Below are 19,554 nucleotides of genomic sequence, written 5' to 3' on the forward strand. Positions count from 1 at the left end.
TACTTAAGCACATTTGGTAGAAAGGTGGAGCTGGAAATACGGAGTACGGAATACTGCAAAGGAAGTCAAAACCTCTCATGATATTGACAGATGGAACCAATTCAGAATGGCAATTTACAATCTTGGAAAGAGCAGGAGTGAGCATTGCAACTTTGCGATTGTTATCAAGCTAGTAACATCCCAAAAAGGCCGTATGTCAAGAGTTAGATAAAGAATCAATTTCCATCAACATACTTGAAGTAGTCGGATCATGGATCTATTGACAAATACTTACAAACGTCACCTACTCCACGATGTCGAAGGCTTCACCATCTGCTTATCCACAACGTCAATAGCGGCTAACAACCGACCGCATCGACCCGAAAGAGGCAGCTTACTACCATTTTTCATCCTCTGCCCATGTGTCCAAGGCATCTTTTTTAACGCACCTCAATAACTTAGTCCAATGGCTGGCTCGTCCTTTCGCAGCCATTCAAAAGATAATCCGAAAAGACGGGACCAATATCGAAGTCAGACATCAAGAAAAAAAAAGGAAATTCAGACCATAGTCAAAATCGTGCTTTACAAAAACGGCTTAGATCTAACTTTACATATTCATAATTTCAGATTGGCCCTGTCCAATTTCACTGTAAAGGGCCCGGAAAAAGTCGTCGTAATTCTGTCTCGAAGGGGGGTCTGTGCGGCATACAAAAAAGAGCCCATTTCTGAATCTTTCCTTTTTTGGCGCGATTCCCCCGGGCAATGACAATAGCTAGGGTTAGCGAATACGGAAGGAATTGATATAAGACTAATGAATTTAAATTATTCTAGTTACGTTCTAGCTCAGGGCGATAGGGATTTTTCCACATTTTCACTCTTCTCCTTAAATATCGCACTTTGGTGGGGACGGACCGCCCCATGGGGTGAGAAAATCCGAAGGCTTTTTTTTTTTTTCCTGCCTCCTCTCCACAGTCATGGGTTCCCCCACATAGAAAAACTCATCTGTGAACAAAAAACCTCACAACTTCAAAACTCTGTTCATCACAAAAAAAACTACAACCAAATTCTATGTTTGGCTTGCCAGCACGGAAATCCTCGCAGAGCTCGCTGCCTCCGTCGCAGTTTCGGGATCTGGCCAGAAATGCCATCTACCAACAACTCCCAGTACACACGCTCGGGAAGAACTCGGCCGCTTCAATTCGGTCGGCTCCATCTCAGTTCAAGCAGCTCCACAATTCCCATTCCCTGTATAGGCTGCTGGCGCTGAGTGTGTTCTCGTGGGGAAAGAGATCGGTCCGTTCGGCTCCTTCGATATACTCATCCTCTACGGCTACTATCCCTGAAGATACCGAACAAACCACCACGACGGTGGAACAACTCATCAACGACATTGCCTTGCATGAAAGTTTGGCTCGCGAGGAGTATCTTCAGGCTAAAAACGAGCAGCAGCAATACTTCGAATCAGAAGACGAGCAGGAAATGTACAAAATCTCGTTGGGCTCGGAACTTCAGTACCAAAACGTTCCAGAGTCGCTTGTGGACTGGAACCTCAATGTGACTCGTTGCAAGCTCATGCTTAGCCATATGCCCAAGGTGTCATCGTCCCCCGATATCACATATTCCGACCAACAACTTCCCCAGCTCGTTGGCGACTTGGCTCAGATTTGCCAGATCATCCTCCTACAACCGCATATCTCTGATAAAGAACTCATATACACATTGTACTCATCAAATCTTTACACAGAGCATAATCTCGATAGCCTGTTCAAGAAGTCCGTGGCCGAGATATCTGTCAAGCAATCAAGACTACTACAAATCAACCAGCCCAAACGACAACTACCTTCTCCGCCTATAACACAAGGAGATCAAACTCATTTGACCTTTCAATACAAAGAAATAGCTGTAAGGAACTACTTGGTCAACCTAGCAGCGGCCGCCACAACTGCATACGAATATAAGGTAAAGAGCGACAACCTCAAGAAGGAGCTCAAATTGCAGCAGGTTAACGGCGAAAAGAAGAAGTTGACCAAAGATGCTAAGAAACGTCTTTGGGATGAAGTACGTCTGGACGTTTTCCGCCGGGCTGGTTTGGAGGAATAGTAAGAGACACCCGTTCAACTGTTTTATAGACATCTGTGCTCTAATATATACATATTGAACAAATTACCTCAATCCAATGCGAATGCTATAACTCCCATATATACTCTAGTAGCCTTGCCTTTTTTGCTTGACCTTTCTGTAGTGCTTCTTGCCTCCACTAGTTCTTTGAGTTTGTATCTCGTGGTACTTGCGCTTGAAGTATTTACTACCTTCATCATCGTGCAAAATTTCTTCTGCCAACAGCTTACCTCTATTCCTCCTCGCCAATCTTGCTGAGTAATATTCTGTGTTACCTTCGATGATTGTTCCTGTCTGAAAGTACTTGGGTATCTCCCATTTGTCCTTTTTGTAATGTCTTTTCCTATCAAGCACTGCCCTGTTCTTTATTATTAGCATGTCACGCTTTATTTCGGGTGTCATTTCCTTTTTCTTCATGTTAAACCATTCTTTCCCAGCGTCTGCATCCTTCTCCTCCTTTGCTTTCTTGGTGCGGTGAGTAATGGGGTCATTAATTTTGATAGCCTTGTCTGGAAGGAGCTGCTTCTTTGAATTCTCCTCAAACTGCTTTTCTAGATTACTCTCTATCTGGGGTAATTTTTCAAGTTCTGTTTGTATTTGGGAGAATTCATCCGCATTTTTCTCCTTAGGTTTTGTCTCCAGGGCAAGCTCCTCTAGAAGCTGATCTAGTGAAAGAGACTCGCTAAGCTTTTCTTGCTCATCCCTTCCTGAATCTGTTTCTGTCACTTCCGCTATCTGATTGAGTGGAATTGACATCTTTTCTGAAAAGTGATTAATCAAGATGCGATGCGCTCATTAATGCACTGATAGTGTAAGTGTGGTGTACAGGTTCAGAAGGTTCACCACCCGCCGATACCACTCTGTGGCGTCAGGGGAAATATCACTTTTTTGCTAGCCCATCAGTCAAAATAACCTCGTCTAGTTCGTCTAGAAGGACACCGTCATTCTCGGAACCAGTGTTTGAGGGCAAGCTCAACTCAATGTTTGCATCCAAAAGAACCTGGTTAATTGCCCAAAGTCTTCGTTTCTCCTTCATGGCCTCAGCTAGTTTCTTTTCTGTAATTTGCTGTATTTTCTTAGCCGTCGCAAGCTTGTTGGTGAGCCTACTGTAAGTAGCTACAAGCTTAGCGTGGTCGTTGCCCTCATACACAGGGACAGTATCAGGCTTATAATTCGTAATGGTATTCTTGACCACTTTGGCAGCCTCCTCCGGCATCTCCGTCAAGAGGTCGTCATTCTGCTGGTTCCTCAAGAAAGTCTTGTACCTTGACAAGGCCAAGTCGTACTGCCTTAGATCCTGAGGCTGGTCATAGAGGGTCTGCAAAGACGCATCTTCCTCTTTAAGTGCATCCACGAATCTTTTAGAGAACCACCAAGGCATCCTTAATTCGTAGTCTCGTCTGAGGAGCACTGCGTACTGTTCCTCCGTCATCGTATCCAACTCCTCATTCAAAGGCACGTCTCCCTTGTTTCTCTCCTTTCTGTATTTCATCAACGCAATGGCGTCTCTGTGCTGGTGCAAATCATGCACGCCTTTGACATGCTTAGCTAAAGCATCTGACCGTGTGAAATGCTTGTCACACTCGGGGATCGGACAGAAATAGGGTTTCTCTCCCGTATGAGTTCTGCAATGGGATATGAGCGCAAACCTCGAAGGCTGCTCCACATCAAAACGTGAGCAGCCTTCCCATTGGCAGCTGTAGCGCATTTGTGAAGCTGTGTAGATTTGTGTGTTTTGGGCCAAGTGGGCATTACTAACATGGTTCACTAAGGAAGCTAAATTCGGGAATTTTTCCTCGGTACATCCTGCCCACCTACATGTGTGTTCTTCATCCAGAAGCTTTTTCGGTTTCTTCGTTTTCTCTATAGGTGATGACATGGTGGGCGCTAAAAAAAAAAAAGGGGGTTGAGAAGTAGATACCGATGAAGGTGACTTTAACGTCGATTAGTACCTGTGCGCGAATCCAGTAGTAAGTAATTTGTCGACAGTAGATATAGTTGAGAGTAGTACCTTGACCATATCAACTTATTGATCCTAATAGACGAAAATCAAGGAGATTGTAAGGATATTGCTAAAACTTTCACAATGATTGTTGTATTGAAAATATATGGACCGGATGGTTGACCTGGCTGCGAATCATCTACAACACTACACACTCGGTCGTAATCGTTTTTTTATGTGCATCATGATATCAAAAGTGTAGATAATCAACCCACCAAGTCTTCGTCCAATCTGGCAGCCGGGTTTGTTTCTATAAAGTCTAACGACACCTTGTGACCCACCAACTCTCTGATGTTAGAAACACCGTACTTGATCATCGTGGGTCTCTCCAACGATAGACCCCAGCCAAGCACTCTCAAGTTCTTGGGCAACCCCATGGGCTCCAACATCTCAGGTCTGAACATACCGGAGTTACCGATCTCAACCCATTTGCCCAAACCCTTGTGGAAGGCAAAGATTTCCATCGAGGGTTCGGTGTATGGATTGTACGCCGCCTTGAATCTCAAGCCGTCCACGCCCATTTTACTGAAAAAATCCTCCATGAAGCCGATCAAGTCTCCTAGCGTAATGTCATAGCCGGCAAGAACACCTTCAACCTGGTGGAACTCGGCCAAGTGGGTTGCGTCTACTGCCTCGTTACGGAACACTCTGTCGATGGAGAACAACCTCGTGGGCTTAGGATCTTCTGCTAACTTCTTCAACATTGCAGACGAAATTGCCGTGGTGTGGGTTCTCAATACCATTCTAAGGGACTCCTCTTCTTTCCATGGATAACGGTACCCGATGGAACCGAAAGAGCCTTCCTGGTGCACCTGCTTGATTCTTTCCAAGTATTCCAAGTCATCTGGCTTCTTAGCGAACTTAGGATCCTTCAAGTAGAATGTATCCTGCAAGTCTCTGGCAGGATGTTGTTGAGGAACGAACAATGTGTCAAAATTCCAGAACCCAGATTCAACGTACTGGTTCGAAGGCATCTCTGTGAAGCCCATGGAAAAAAAGATCTGTCTAAATTCCTCTCTGACCTTCATCAAGGGGTGCAAAGCACCGGAGTCAGGGTACACACCTTCGGAGTTGAAGTTGTATGGCTTGAACTCTGCGTCCTTCCACGATCCGGTAGTGATCATGTCGCTGGTGATGTCAGTTTCGAGCGATGTGATGGTCAAAGCGAATTTGGGTCCCTTTTGCACTTTGTAACCGATCTGTTTGGTCATGGTGACTAATTTTCTCTTTTTGAGCTCAGTCAATTCCTTCTTGTCGTCAAGAGTACCAATGGACTTGATCACCTTCAAGTTGTCCACCACCGCATCTTCTGGAAGCTTGTCCACTTTAGGCACCAATTTGTCACCATCCTTGGCCACCCATCCGTTTTTGAACGCTTTACCTTGACCTAGCTTGCCAACTGCCCCTAGTTTGGCATTAACATCGCTTATCTTCAAACCGTCCAAAGATTTTAAAACCTCATCTAGCAATCTGATCTCATGGGAGCCAGAAACGAGAAACTCTTCGGCCTCTTTGGTCAATATCCAGATATCCTTTTCGATCTTGTCGAAAGTGATCATTTCCTTCGCCCAAAGCGACGCTAACGACGAGTGTAGAGACCCCGAGTCGACATTTTTGAACTCCTCCGACTCCAAGGTGTTTGCTATGGAGCCGTGTTTGTCCACAGCCTGAAGAATTTGCAACGGTAATTCGGACATTAGTGTTCTTATCCAACTAAACTGTCTATGAGTCAAGCGTATAACGAAAGATTTTCAGAGGCCACTATTTACGCATGCCCGCGAAACCCTGGGCACAGGGCCTACAGTGGAAGGCGAGACAAAGGTAGAATTTGATGGCATAGAGAAGAGTTCTCTTCCTCACCAGGTGACTAGAATCCTATCTATGTTTGCTTTCTCTTCATTTAGGTACAAGAGGTGTGGTGTGCTAGTGTTAATGAACTTATAGGGAAGCGCGATAAGAATGGCTGCAAAATCCGCTCAAGGAAGCCGATCCAAACCTAGTACATTTGCACGATTACAGAGGTATGATTTTGGCTAACAAAGAAAAAGCTGACTTTAAACGAATTAACATTGAGACCATCTGAGCGATTGTATTCACTTGAGGAACACACACAAAAATATTATCTTCGCATCGATGGAGAGGTGAGTACCATCAGCCTTAACCACTACTTCCCTAATAATAATCAAGCTTGCGATATAGGGACACTGTACCTAGTGAAGCAGCAATTTACTTTGCTCACAGATGAACTAATTACAGTCTGTGGGTTCGATTTGAAGACCATTCCGAAAAGCTCCAACTGATCATCTCACAGTATCTCATATAACAAGAAATCGCTCTCGATGTGTGGCTCATGATTCACAGGTCTTTAGACAAGATTTGTGGTAAGGTAGAGTAGAATCCACCATGACAACTCCGCTCAGTGTTGAATCAATTAAGGTTTCACCATCTTCGTCTCTGAGAGTGAGGAATCCACATGCTGGAACTATTAAGGCAAGAAGGGCCCGATCCCCTTGAAAACTAAGGTTACGAAACAATTAGTCAGTACAGCTTGGCCTCTTCACCTCCCCATCGGAATCTCACCAAAGTTCAATTGCATCCTCCTGAATCCTCAAGTCAGGAACATAGTGAATTTTACATATTCCACAAGCTACAGCTATGACGCAGAAATACCGGAACACTCTCGAGCCAATTCACGTTCATTCCGTTGAAAATCTCTGATGTCTCCATGTAGAACATCATCCCAAACTACTCGTGGAGTTTGCCTCTACAATGACATGAGGCAGTGTTGCTGTAGGCTGCTGAGTTCTATTTCACATCATTTGCAGCCAATATGCTCACGCTTCTCTGGACCATACTCTGGTCCCTTCCCCCACTCAATTGGCTCAATTTCTTTTTGTTCCTTTTTTCATGACCTACAACATGAATCACCGCAATTGGCGACTTCAACTGCCCCCGCTGCCTCTCGGCAAAACACGCCAGATGTTCACTGCATGCTTCCTTGCTTGTCGAGGTTCCATCGCAAGGCTGCGAGCAAAGAGACAAGCAGATAGCCCTCGGCAAATATATGATATCAGATGCCACACAACCTTTTCTACGCCGTGAAAACGAGTAGGAGTCACTTCTATACGTTCTAAGAAAATAAACAACAATTCACACTTTCCTCCCAAATCTTCATCTCACTGGCGTTTCTGCCCAATTGCTCTGCATTCACTCACCAGCTGCACCGCACTGGGTGCAAATGTAAAAGCCCAGTAAAAGCTGGTTAACTTGCCAAACTCTCGTTCTATCAATTGGATCACCAGTCCTGTAACAAAATTAAACCCAAATTCAGCTTAGCCACTGTATACATGTCAATGACCTGGGCATCCTTTCTGCGCCTGGGTGTGACACCATCACACTCTCCTCGATTTAGGGTGGAAATCCGAGCCCAATTCCCCTCAAAAATAGAATTCCTGGTAAACCCTCCTGCACTCGCCCACATAGTTCAGGCCCTATTTTTTTTTTTTTTTTTTTTACTTTTTCGTCCTCGATCATTCACTGCAGCAACATTGCCCACTTTCTCTGAGTCGCCTTCGCGCGGCTGTAGCGCCTGCGTTATTCCTTCGGTTCAGTTGCTGCTACAGGGGAACCAAATGCCCAAAATTCATTCTTTCACTCCACAAAAATGAAGCCAACAATGTGCTTTCTTTGTGTCTGTGATTTTTTCCGATCATTTTCTTCCTGCGAGGATTCTTTATGCTAACATTCTCTTCTCCTTTGTCACATTTTCTCCAACGTTCCTTTGTTCATTGTTTCTATGTTCTTTATTGCATCTTGCGGCCGGTTGGACTTTTTCTCTCATGAGGCTGTACGGTTGGCCAAGATTGCTGCGAATTCCACAAGTATAAAATGACAAGCCTTCCTCCACATTTCTCCAGCTGGTGTAGTACATCAATTTTATCATGGTTTGCGGCGACATTTTGAAGATCATCGTGGCCATCTTCCTTCCTCCGTTGGGTGTGTTTTTGGAAGTCGGCTGCTCGGGCGCCTTCTGGTTGAATCTTATCTTGACCTTCCTTGGTTACATCCCAGGCATCATCCACGCCCTCTATATTATTATAACTCGATAGCACGAATCATGTCAAAGTTTATATGAATTGTATGAGTATACGAGAAGAAACATGTAGCGAGATATATGTAGCTCTACAATTTGGTGCTTGCTTATTCGTCGTCCGTGTAATTTCTATTACTTGTTTAAGCGTTGAGAGGCTTGTCGAAGGTGGCCAAAGCGGCTTCCTTAAAGGCCTCAGACAAGGTTGGATGAGCATGGCACGTTCTGGCAACGTCCTCGGTGCTGGCTCCGTACTCAAGCGCCAAGCCACCCTCGGCAATCATCTCACCAGCGTTAGGACCAATGATGTGGATACCCAAGATTCTCTGGGTCTCTGCGTCGGCAAGGAACTTGACAAATCCGTCAGTGTCCAAGTTGGTCTTGGCTCTCGAGTTGGCAACGAAGGGGAACTTACCAACCTTGTATTTGATACCGTCAGCCTTCAATTGCTCCTCGCTGGCGCCGACCCATGCAACCTCTGGGTGGGTGTACATGACAGATGGAATGTTACCGTAGTTCACGTGGCCGTGGCCGTGCTTGATGTACTCAGCGGCGGCGACACCCTCTTCTTCCGCCTTGTGGGCCAACATGACACCGAAAGTGGCATCACCAATGGCTCTGATGTGAGGCTTGGCGGTTCTGAACTGCGAGTCAATGACAATTCTTCCCCTCTCGTCCTCCTCCACACCAACGGCCTGGTGGTTCAAGCCCTCGGTGTTTGGTTTTCTGCCAATGGCCACCAACAACACATCGGCCTCCAAATCCTCGGTCTTGCCCGACTTGACTTCCTCCACAGAGATTTTGACAATGTCGCCGTCTCTCTTACCGCTGGTCACCTTGGTGCCCAACTTGAACTTCAAGCCCTGCTTCTGCAACAATCTCTGGGTCTGCTTGGCCACTTCACCATCCATACCAGCACCGATGGCGTTCTGAAACTCAATGATGGTCACCTCAGAACCAATTCTCGAGTAGACAGAGGCCATCTCCAAACCAATGATACCACCACCAATGATGGCCATCTTCTTTGGAACTTCCTTCAAGGACAAGGCACCAGTAGAGGTGACAATTCTCTCCTCGTCAATCTCGATACCGGGAAATGGAGTTGGCACCGAACCAGTGGCAATGGTGATGTTGTCTGCAGAAACCTCGTATGGCTCCGAGCCATCGATGGGCTTGACAGTGAGGGTCTTTTCATCCTTGAAAGCGCCATGACCCTTCAAGTAGGTGACACCATTTTTCTTAAAAAGCATCTCCACACCTGAGGTCAAGCCCTTGACGGACTTCTCCTTGGCAGCCTGCAAGTTGGCCACGTTGATGGAGGCCTCTCCAGGAAGGTCAATGCCCCTGTCCTTGGACTCGTGCTTAATCTGGTGGTACAAATGGGTGTTGTTCAAAAGCGATTTCGAAGGAATACAGCCCACGTTAAGACAAGTACCACCCAAGGCGCCTCTGGACTCGATACAGGCGGTCTTCAAGTTGAGCTGGGCCAACTTGATGGCGTGGATGTAACCACCGGGACCACCGCCAATCACCACGGCGTCGTAGTGGCCGGCTTTGGACGAATTGAATCTAAGAAAAGATCTCAAGGGAGCTGCGGATCTCAACATGGCAAACGGTGTTTTTGTTGTTCTTGCAACTGTGGGTGGAGCAAGTGATGATGGAGTAAGAAGCTGTTTTTTTCGAAATGCCTGCCTTTGGGGGAGTGCTCGGAGGGAGTGTCTATAATCGGAGGAAAAAGTGCGCTTTATGGCGGATCCCGGGCGTCCGATTGGGTTCTTGGGGGAAATTCCTTGACGAAAGTGAGCGAATACTTTGATTAATTAGGTGGTGTGAGAAACAAAGCTATGTTTGAAAATTGTACGCTTTCTAATGTTGCCCCAGATTGGTGTGTGGTAATCTGTTTGTGTGGTGCTGCTGAGGTGTAATTTATAGTGCACCGGCAATCGTTGCGAACCAAGTCCGAGCACTAGGTGCAAATCCATGACAGCGGCCTTGACTTCCCCAGGAGAGTCTGTGTGACTCCACGCCGGGTCGCCTTTTTTTAAAAAAATAGAGACATAACAAAATGAGTTTTTGACTGAAGTGTAGGTTTGGACCTTTGAATCGAGCGCATTTTACTGGTTGTGACTTTTGCATGGTGACACTGTTGACTGCTTTAGGCAATTCAGTCTCACACTAAACTATCTTTAAAAGACCCTAGCCAGAAAGTTGCCTCATGGGTTGGATACGAATACGCTATGGCATTCAATTTGTGATATCGGTCTTTCCGTCGAGTTTCTTGAGCTTGGCCGCCGAGGCGTCATTTGTATCCTCTTTCAAGATCTTAACGTATTTAGTGATCTTCTCACAGAGCTTCGACCGGTCAACTTCGTAACGGTTCCAGAAGGAAGTATCTGTCAATTCTTCGCAAACAAGCCATTGTGATAAAGTGTGTATACGAAGCTCATAGTCGCTGTCGCCGACGGCCTCGTTGTACTCGCCAATCTTTCGCAAGTACCGACCCTTGTAGTCGTACTTGTTTTTTGCTGATAGTTCGTTGTAAAGAGGGTTCATTTTGGGCATGTGCACATGAAGAAATAGGGCAGATGGTGTTGCGAGATCCTTATTCTCCAGAGCAAATCGTGTGTATAGCTCTTTCGTGTAATCGTTCTCTTGAAACATGTATAGACGCTGGTCTAGGGATTGCAGGCGGAGCCACGATCTCCACTTTGCAAAGAACTCCTTTGACTCCTGTGGATCACGCTGAATAAGCGTGGTTTCATCAAAATACTTCTCTTCCGGTTCTGTTGGTCTTGGTCTCCACACACCCATAAACTCTACCTGGTACTCACACAAGTAATAAGGCTCGTTCATGACATGAAGAGCCGGTACAAACGTCTCTCTGTCGCCAGAGCCATGAACACCTTGGTAAAGAAGTGGGTAGTAAAACTCTCTGTGGATGTTGTAGTATGCAGCAAGAGCAAGGCTTCGGAAGTGTTCCTTCTTTGAGAACACCAACTGGCCACTTTCAACGCCTCTTCCGGGAGGCGTGCCATCCAAATCATGGAAGTATATTTCTTTATCAATGTCCTTTGTAATGTACTCGTTAAACGGCTGAGAATTCTCCAAGCCTTGTCTTTTAACTGGCTCGCCTATAGTGAAGCGAGCAATGTCATAATAGAGAGGAGAGGTACCCTTGTGCCAGACATCGGGCCATAGAATAAAACGAGTCTCCATATACGGCTTAGAGCTCAACAAAAAATCGACATTCTTGAGAACGAAGTTGTCTGCGTCCAAGGCGATGGTGTTGTCGAAGGATGACATGAGCAAAGACACAGCTTTCAATTGGAAGGGTCTTTGCCCAAAAGGTCAAATGTCGACTTCCCCAACACCCGTTCCGTGACCACACATTTAGCATCGAGTTTTGGGGCCACTTCCTCACACGCCTGCTTGTGGTAGTCATTCTCTGTATCTAGAATGATCTCAATGGGCAACTGGGATCCCACCTGCCGAAGCTGGCCCGCAAGCATCAACGCTCCTGGAAGATGTATGCCATTGGCGCTGATGGCGATTCCGTCACCATTATATAGCTCAGCAGGTGGCTGCGGCACCGACCGAAGCTCTCTCACCACATGGTCGTGGTTTGTCTGGATTTCTTCCATCTGCAAGTCATTGAGCTTCACTCTATTTTTTGTGAGCCACTTCTTTGTGTAAAACGACCCAATCACCTCCCTAAAAGAGTTCCCGTTTATGGGCTCCCCAATCTCCGAATCCTGGAGCATGGCCAACTTCGGCCCGTACTTGACTAGCACATCGCCGAAAAGATACCTGAAATAGGCCTCTCTATCGAAACCAAGCTTCTTTCCCTCCTCAATGGCGTTCTTTGTATCTTCTCCGTTTTTCAAGAACTCACCCACAAGGACCTTTTTTAGCTCCTCCTCGTGCGACTCCAAATACCTAGCCTTGAGCTCAGCCAAAAGCGTGTAACTCTTTTGTAGCGTCTGGTAGAACAAATATGTGTAATCTTTCGTCATCTGCTTTTTCAAGTCCGCCATCAAGATAGTCTTGTATTCATCGCTATATTTGTCCGAAACCTCCTGGTAGATCTGCTTTAGAAACTCTCCACCGTCCTTCTCCAACTTCAGCGTAAGCGCCAGCGTCAACTCTTCTTTCGAAATGGGCACGTCCTCGGAGAACTTTGCAATTCGCCTCAACTCGTTACTGGTGGCCACAAATGCCTCGTCAACCACGTAGTATCTGGCATTATCGGTTGCAAACTTCCAGACGCCAACTCCAGAATATAATGCAGGGCCATTCACAAGAGCTACCGACAGGAAACACAAGTAGTAGACAAGATTTATAACGGCAAGGGTGGCTACGAGGATTATGAGGGGTCTTCGGTTTTTCGAGGTGATCTGAAAGAGTTCCCTCATGGTGGGGTGGGGACTATAGGTTGAGTTGGTGATGGAAAGAGATATTGGTAGTAGCTCGGCTGAATTTGGCTTTCGCGCCGAGCCTTGTCAGTACGAGAGAACGTGGCCGATGACGGAGAGAGGGTGAGAAACGAGAATTAAGGCGCTTCAAAGATGATTTTTCTTTTATTGGGGAATAGACGATGCTCGTGTGTTTGGGGCTTGCATTTATATGCTTTAGGTTCGTCTCATGGCTGCAAATGCGGAGGGCCATCTGAGAGAAAGACTGCTGCATCTAGTGAATGTTGCAGCCAGGCGTGTAGCTGCGGTAAATCAGTATGGGACACAAAGCCTGCAGTTTCTGATGTCGAATTAAGCTCTATAGAAGTGATTCAGTTATTCAACCTGATTTCGATGGCTTTCCTGTCATCATTCTCTTATGCCCACACTCATCTAGCGCGTACACGCCAAGCAAGTACGCCAACCTTGTCACGACAAGATCGATAGCCATTTGAATGGAATCTTTGGCCAAATCCACTTTTGATCCATCAATTTCTTGCCAGTTCACGGGGATTTCGGCGATTGGCGTATTTTGAAGATCGGCAAGAAGAAGCACTTCAACGTCAAATATCCACCGTTCAGTATGCATGTGTGGAAAGATGAGTTGCACTGCTGGTCTATTGAACATCTTGAATCCACATTGGGTATCCTGGATCTTTCGTATACCGAAAATGAACACTAGAGTGTGGAGGCCGTACATCAAGAAATTACGAATAAAAGATCGCTTCACGACAGCATCAGTGTTCACCATGTGAGCTCGCAGCCCGATTGCCACTGCTGGCTTGTTGCTGGGCTGACCTTGAAGGTTTTGAAGCAATTTTTCAACGTCGCTGAACTGTGTGGCCCCATCAGCATCTGCAAATAACATAAACTTCCCTGAGCCATGCAAAAGACCATGTCTGACGGCTCCACCTTTTCCTCTATTCTTTTGCAACTTCACCACCCGCATAACATGAGGAGCAAGTTTAAGAGAATTGGCCAATTCCAACGCGTACTCGGCTGTTCCATCGCTAGATCCGTCGTCTACCACGAGTATTTCATACTGTTTACTGTAGTGGCTGTCCAAGTATTCTACTGCCTCCTTGACCATTCTTCCCAATCTGGACGTTTCATTGTAACAAGGCACCACCACACTCAACAAGACATTTTCAGCCTCTTTGGGTGCTCTTGAAGAGTTTATCGCCTCAGGTAGTGGGTGGACCATGCCTTGGTCGTCGTTTGTAGCATATAGCAGTTCCTTGGGAAGTGCCGCTCGAGGTTGATGTGAAAACAAGATCACCAATCCGTAGACAATTGCAAGAGCGGTGAAAAGGGTGGAAACCGCATAGAACGCCACGGACATGGGGGGTAATGGCTCTATAAGAATTGGAAGGTAACGTTAGCTGAATATTGAAGAGACTCGTTGACACAAGGTTGGCACCGCGCTGAGCGTGCATCCATGTGCAGTACGCGGAAGGCGGTGTAGCCGTTTTTTGCAACCATTGCAATCATCGGGCTTTCACGGCCTATTTTGATGCTAGTTTGGTAACTCTGTTATTGAGGATCCTGGCATTGTTCAAAAAGATCTCCACAAGCTCCTCAAACCTTATCGTGTCAGAACCATCCCTAATCTTATCAAATCCATGGAAAATCTCTACCGGGTCCATTTCCAATTCAACCTCGTAGGAAGTGTCGCTCTCCACCACCGCTTTGCCCAGTTTGCTCTTCAGTGTCTTAGGAACACTCACCTTGGTGAAATCAAATCGCGTGATTGTGGGAGCATGGCTCCACGTACTCCTCTTTTTCATTCTCGTTAAGGATGGTTTGTTTTTTTTAAGGATGGGCTCTACGCTATTCTCTGGGATAGGAAACTCAAACAGCATCAGTAGACGGAGATCGTACATGGACATTGGATTGTGGATGTACAAGTCCGAGATACGCTTTTTTTCGATTGCCACATACCGAGGCGGCGTCAAGGTGTTGTCTTTGCTGATTCTCACTTTCTTTGGCTGCTCGTTTCTCTCAGTGATCTGGAAGAATTGGTCAGTCACGTCGGAATCTAGCGTGGAAAACTTGCGCCCCTGTTTACCTTGCCCTCCTCCTGCTTTCCTTTTCTGTTCCTGGAATGCTTTTTCTAGCTCCTCCAAATAGTTGGTCATTTCTTTCCACCCAACCTCATGTACCCCCATGTCAAACTTGATGTCGGATTGTTTCGTGTAAATACACTCTGTCGATACGCCAATGTCCAAACGGCGGCCCGTTGACTTGTCAATAATTGTGCCAAACTTAAGCTCAAGTTCCAAATATTGTCTGTTGTCTAGCGGGATCTCCACAAAGTTGGCATATATCCACTCGGCAATGGTCCTCACCACCGATGTAGGCGGAAGCACTCCCGTCACTGAACACTCTAGATCCACCGACGTCATCTGGCCCTGATTGAACACGTGTTTGTCGGAGATGACCATGGCGCCGTTTTCAGCCGGTCCTGTTGGGCTCTGCTTTTGAACATGTCCTTCCCATCTTTGAGACAGTGGAATCCACTCTTGCGCCCAAATTGGAGGCGTCGTGTACCTGCGTGGTTTTCTAGGCTTGGAACTGTTTTTGAGTTTTTCAAGAGTCTCGATTTCTTTATCGTCGATCACTGAGGATGAGCTCTTCTTATTGGGAGGCACGTACTTTTCTGATGGTTCCTGTTTGACTTCACTCTTTGGCGATAGCAATGTCTCCTCTGACTTGCCTTTCGACTCAAAATTATCTTGCAATTCGGACTGGTTCGTTTTCAACTCGATTTTTTCGCCCTTCACTGCCTTTCGATTGGCTCCATCTAAGCTGCTTCTCGTGGCATTAGTGGTTTCCTCTCCCGTGGCAAAGTCCACGTCCTTGTCATTGGTGAGACTGGCAATTGAGGAGCGGTATGGACGTGGCGTTTCCGTGAAGGAGCTGTCGGAATCTCGGTGTTCCGCTGCTGGCGGCGCCGGGTCGTTTAGAAGATTGTTGATGGAGTGTCTTTGGTGTGGAGAGGCCCAAGGTTTGGATTCTGGAGTTTTCAGCTGTTTGTCCTCGCGTGACCTCTCCTGGCTTTCGCCGTTGAGAATTGATCCGACGTTCATTGTAAGAATAGAGAGATGCAAGTGTGGAGGAGATGTTGGTGATGCGCTTTACTGAGTAAATAAAAAGTATGCGAGAGAGGTGTATCACGTGTGTGCTCATGTGATATTAATCATGTGATGTTTCTCTGTGATGGCCGCAAAACCCCAAATCGGCCCCTCCCACTACAACAACTTAGTCTATAACATTTTGCCTTGTGACCTTATACTTACTCTCATAAATACTTGCATCCCCTCACTTACTTGCCCAAAGCCTTGGCCAAGTTTTTGTCCAAACGAGACTTGACAGCATCAATGAACTCTTCAGTGGTGACGTACGAGGAGCGGTCCGTCTTACCTTGGGTCAAGGCCAAGTCTTTGGTCATGATGTTGTCAACGGCAACCGTGTCAATGACAGCCTGTTCGAGATTTTCGCCGAACGTAACCACATCCGGTGTGTTGTCCAACTTACCCCTCTGGATAAGACCTCTTGTCCACGCGTAGATCGATGCAATGGAGTTTGTAGATGTCTCCTTGCCCTGCTGATGCTGTCTGTAGTGTCTGGTGACAGTTCCGTGTGCAGCTTCGGCCTCAAAAGCCTTACCATCTGGTGTCATGAGGACTGAGGACATAAGACCCAAACTGCCGAAGCCTTGCGCAACAATGTCAGATTGCACGTCACCGTCATAGTTCTTCATGGCAATGATGTAGCCACCTTTAGACTTCAACATCTGCGCAACCATATCGTCGATCAAACGGTGCTCGTACCAGATTCCTGCAGCCTCGAAGTCCTTCTTGTACTTCGTCTCGTATAAGTTTTCGAAGATATCCTTGAAACGGCCATCATATCTCTTCAAAATGGTGTTTTTCGTAGACGAGAACAAATTCAACTTCCTGTCCAAGGCAAGCTTGAAGCTCAGCTCGGCGAAGTCCGTGATGGACTTATCGGTATTGTACATGGCCATGCCGACACCTGGAGCATCGTAGTGGTAAACCTGGTGCACTTCCTCTGGAGATCCATCATCAGGCTTGAAAACCAACGAGAGCTGGCCTGGCTTCGAGAACACCACATCAGTGGCCTTATACTGGTCACCGAAAGCGTGTCTACCAATAATGATTGGTTTCTCCCAGGTTGGAACCACACGAGGAATGTTTTCAATGACAATTGGCTCACGGAAGACGGTACCGCCCAAGATGTTTCTCAAAGTACCATTAGGCGACAACCACATTTTCTTCAAGTTGAACTCCTTCACTCTAGCTTCATCTGGAGTGATGGTGGCACACTTGACTCCCACACCATACTTCAAGATAGCCTCTGCCGCATCAGTGGTGACATTGTCTTCGGTCTCGTCTCTGTGCAAAATGCCCAAATCGTAGTACTTCAAGTCGACATCCAAGTAAGGAAGAATGAGCTTATCCTTGATGAACTGCCAGATGATTCTCGTCATCTCATCGCCGTCCATCTCGACGATTGGGTTCTTCACTTCGATTTTGCCCATGGTGATTGTGTTGTTTGATACAAATTCTGAGTAAAGGCAGCAGTGAAGTCAGGCAGGATAGTCGCACTTATATAGTACCAAATAACTCCGGGGAGATGTAATTGTCTGGGGAAGCGATTTACAGACAGGGCCAATTGCAGCCGCGGTGAATGCGAGCCACATATACAAGGAATACTTTCTCCATTAGGCGCGGAAAACCAGCATAACGGAGAATCCAAAAGACGAAAAAAAAAAAATGGTAGGCTAAGCCAACTCTTGCTCACGTCTCCTAATCAGAGTCCGAACCTCATCGTTTGGTCTTGACTCCTCCAGATCTGTTTTCGTTGAGGGGTTGTTTCGCAGACCTTTAAGGGAGTGGGTGTACCCCACCAGGGAAGCATGGCGACTGCAGGAAGCTCGGTACTTTGGCCACCTTCCGATATGGGGCTTGTGCCTGTCAGAACATAATGTTTAAATCTTCTGCGCCTGTGTGACTTGCAAAATCGGTGGCGCCGGTCGCGACCTTTTGATAACAATATCCGACCAAACACATGGGAGGATGTGGCCCTCGGACCGGCTTGACCTCTAGCAGCCGCTTTTCGCGCCAGTAAGCATTGATTCGTTCCGGAAAACTCCGAACCTTACCCTGTCAGAGTCAACCCTCCTAGGACGAATAGGTAGAGGTCAATGGCTCTTTAATAGATAAACGTTGCACCATTTTGCCGACATTATTTCTTTGATCGAGCACACTACTCTACTCTCAAGCGACATTTTCCGAACCTCACAATGGCTTCCTGAATTTCCCGGACCGATCAAGTTGTAGCCCTGAACAATATAGCCTTGTTTTGCGTTTCGCGGTTACCCGGTATAGAAAAAAACCTCGATGGCCTCGATTCGGAATCAAGACCGACACTGATCACAATACTATTTTTTGTAACTAAAGGTTCCCACACCTCCTCCACGTATGTACCTCGTCGATGTTGTGATGAAACCTTAACTCAGCTCACTCAGAGTGTTTACAATGCTGAGAACTTTTCCTAATCCAACTTTATTTCTGACCATCGACCACAAACTGTAACTAACATTCAAGCGATCAGCATGGACTTTTTGGTCTTAATAACTCTATTTCCTTCGTTTGAGGCACAAGGTACTGTGATACCTGGCGATTGCCCCCGACGTTGATAGTCTTCTGCTTCACCATCAGCTTTTCCTGTAGTTCTGCCTCATACTCAAATGGGTCAAAGTTGTCTACAAGCACGTCTGGCAGCACGACAACCCAACCTCTTCTCATCCTCACGGGGATCTTGAACCCTGTGCGACAAGGAACAATGTGCAAGCGACGGTTGGAGTTGGAGAAATTCTCTGCCACTCTGTAGATGGCTTCTGGCACCGCGTTATTGTACTCCACCCCAGGGCTTCCCTTGGGGGATATCTGTAGGTCTGTGTCGACGTTGCAATGGATTAAGTCTGCGTCGGTGGCTCTCCTCACAGTTCCAGTGATGCACATCCAGCAGTGCCATTGGGTTCTTTTGAACAAGGACTGGCCGTTCCCATTGACCATTGGGCTCTCATCATAGTAGAATCCGTCATTAACCCTTCCAGGAAAATAAGGGCTGCTTTCGTCCACAGGCACGAACACAAGCTCTTCCGATCTCCTAAACTTCTTGTTCCACTTGTCACTGTTGAGGAGACTAGACAACTGCTTGATGTTGGCCGTGTGGGTCCAGATGAAAAGAAAGCCTGGCTTGGCACAAAGCTTGTACAAGGGCAACAGCTCCAAAAGCGGCAACAAGAATTGATTTTCTACCAAAGCGCCAATCATAATCACGTCAAACTGAAGAGTGTAATCTTTCACCCACGAGTTTAAGAGCGGCACAATCTTGTTCGTGTCGACTCTGACACCGTAAGGCTTGACGGCATGCTTATCGACTTGCTTTTGTTTTAAGTCCTTTAATTTCTGCAACTTTGGGTATCCTTCTGTGGGACGATCGACGTTTCTGATGTACTGAGTGGATGGTTGCCTGGTGTGAACAAAATCATTCGAAAAATCGTTAGAGAATGCAATTGATTTGGGGTTTGCCCCTCTGGGCAATGAAACTGAAGGTTCAGTCTTAGCCTTCTTAATCTCCTTCTCTTTAGGCTTCCCCCTAGATGTCTCTTTGTCAGCATACTTGGAATCTACCGCTGGAGTCGACGAGAGGTCTGTTCTGGCTGAAGAGCGATGACCGTATTTCGAGTAAGTGTACATTTTTAAAGCTAACTCTGAGCTATCACGCTATAAAAAAAAAAGACAGTAAACAAAAGACTATTAAGGGGGATTCCCTTCTTAATATAGCCCGAAAGCCTTTGAGTGTTAGTTTCATGTGGAGCG

At 46.5% G+C, this 19,554-nt stretch overlaps 11 protein-coding genes across 11 annotated transcripts; 1 reads left to right on the forward strand and 10 right to left on the reverse strand. All coding sequences in view use genetic code 12, as the record gives it.

Moving 5' to 3' along the window:
* Positions 1-1,047: 1,047 nt before the first annotated feature.
* STD1 (Std1p) lies at positions 1,048-2,079 on the forward strand (the record flags this gene model as incomplete). The annotated part of the gene is made up of 1 exon (XM_029033048.2): positions 1,048-2,079. The coding sequence occupies one exon, from the start codon at positions 1,048-1,050 to the stop codon at positions 2,077-2,079; it is 1,032 nt and encodes a 343-aa protein (XP_028893363.2).
* Positions 2,080-2,184: 105 nt separating this feature from the next.
* Positions 2,185-2,853, reverse strand: CJI96_0001359 (uncharacterized protein; the record flags this gene model as incomplete). The annotated part of the gene is made up of 1 exon (XM_029033049.2): positions 2,185-2,853. The coding sequence occupies one exon, from the start codon at positions 2,851-2,853 to the stop codon at positions 2,185-2,187; it is 669 nt and encodes a 222-aa protein (XP_028893364.1).
* A 124-nt stretch (positions 2,854-2,977) lies between these two features.
* CJI96_0001360 (uncharacterized protein) lies at positions 2,978-3,805 on the reverse strand (the record flags this gene model as incomplete). Its single annotated transcript, XM_029033050.2, has 1 exon — positions 2,978-3,805. One exon carries the CDS (start codon positions 3,803-3,805, stop codon positions 2,978-2,980), a length of 828 nt encoding a protein of 275 aa, XP_028893365.2.
* Positions 3,806-4,305: 500 nt separating this feature from the next.
* Positions 4,306-5,796, reverse strand: FRS2 (phenylalanine--tRNA ligase subunit alpha; the record flags this gene model as incomplete). The annotated part of the gene is made up of 1 exon (XM_029033051.2): positions 4,306-5,796. One exon carries the CDS (start codon positions 5,794-5,796, stop codon positions 4,306-4,308), a length of 1,491 nt encoding a protein of 496 aa, XP_028893366.1.
* Positions 5,797-8,332: 2,536 nt separating this feature from the next.
* On the reverse strand, positions 8,333-9,796 carry LPD1 (dihydrolipoyl dehydrogenase; the record flags this gene model as incomplete). Its single annotated transcript, XM_029033052.2, has 1 exon — positions 8,333-9,796. The coding sequence occupies one exon, from the start codon at positions 9,794-9,796 to the stop codon at positions 8,333-8,335; it is 1,464 nt and encodes a 487-aa protein (XP_028893367.2).
* Positions 9,797-10,433: 637 nt separating this feature from the next.
* CJI96_0001363 (uncharacterized protein) lies at positions 10,434-11,492 on the reverse strand (the record flags this gene model as incomplete). The annotated part of the gene is made up of 1 exon (XM_054702048.1): positions 10,434-11,492. The coding sequence occupies one exon, from the start codon at positions 11,490-11,492 to the stop codon at positions 10,434-10,436; it is 1,059 nt and encodes a 352-aa protein (XP_054558023.1).
* Positions 11,493-11,509: 17 nt separating this feature from the next.
* Positions 11,510-12,601, reverse strand: CJI96_0001364 (uncharacterized protein; the record flags this gene model as incomplete). Its single annotated transcript, XM_029033053.2, has 1 exon — positions 11,510-12,601. One exon carries the CDS (start codon positions 12,599-12,601, stop codon positions 11,510-11,512), a length of 1,092 nt encoding a protein of 363 aa, XP_028893368.2.
* Positions 12,602-12,980: 379 nt separating this feature from the next.
* ALG5 (dolichyl-phosphate beta-glucosyltransferase) lies at positions 12,981-13,982 on the reverse strand (the record flags this gene model as incomplete). The annotated part of the gene is made up of 1 exon (XM_029033054.1): positions 12,981-13,982. One exon carries the CDS (start codon positions 13,980-13,982, stop codon positions 12,981-12,983), a length of 1,002 nt encoding a protein of 333 aa, XP_028893369.1.
* A 163-nt stretch (positions 13,983-14,145) lies between these two features.
* CET1 (polynucleotide 5'-phosphatase) lies at positions 14,146-15,729 on the reverse strand (the record flags this gene model as incomplete). Its single annotated transcript, XM_029033055.2, has 1 exon — positions 14,146-15,729. One exon carries the CDS (start codon positions 15,727-15,729, stop codon positions 14,146-14,148), a length of 1,584 nt encoding a protein of 527 aa, XP_028893370.2.
* Positions 15,730-15,965: 236 nt separating this feature from the next.
* IDP2 (isocitrate dehydrogenase (NADP(+))) lies at positions 15,966-17,204 on the reverse strand (the record flags this gene model as incomplete). Its single annotated transcript, XM_029033056.2, has 1 exon — positions 15,966-17,204. The coding sequence occupies one exon, from the start codon at positions 17,202-17,204 to the stop codon at positions 15,966-15,968; it is 1,239 nt and encodes a 412-aa protein (XP_028893371.2).
* Positions 17,205-18,276: 1,072 nt separating this feature from the next.
* Positions 18,277-19,431, reverse strand: KAR4 (Kar4p; the record flags this gene model as incomplete). Its single annotated transcript, XM_029033057.2, has 1 exon — positions 18,277-19,431. The coding sequence occupies one exon, from the start codon at positions 19,429-19,431 to the stop codon at positions 18,277-18,279; it is 1,155 nt and encodes a 384-aa protein (XP_028893372.2).
* Between the last annotated feature and the right edge of the window lie 123 nt (positions 19,432-19,554).

Source organism: Candidozyma auris, chromosome 1, assembly GCF_003013715.1.
Source record: "Candidozyma auris chromosome 1, complete sequence".
NCBI classification, from domain to species: domain Eukaryota; kingdom Fungi; phylum Ascomycota; class Pichiomycetes; order Serinales; family Metschnikowiaceae; genus Candidozyma; species Candidozyma auris.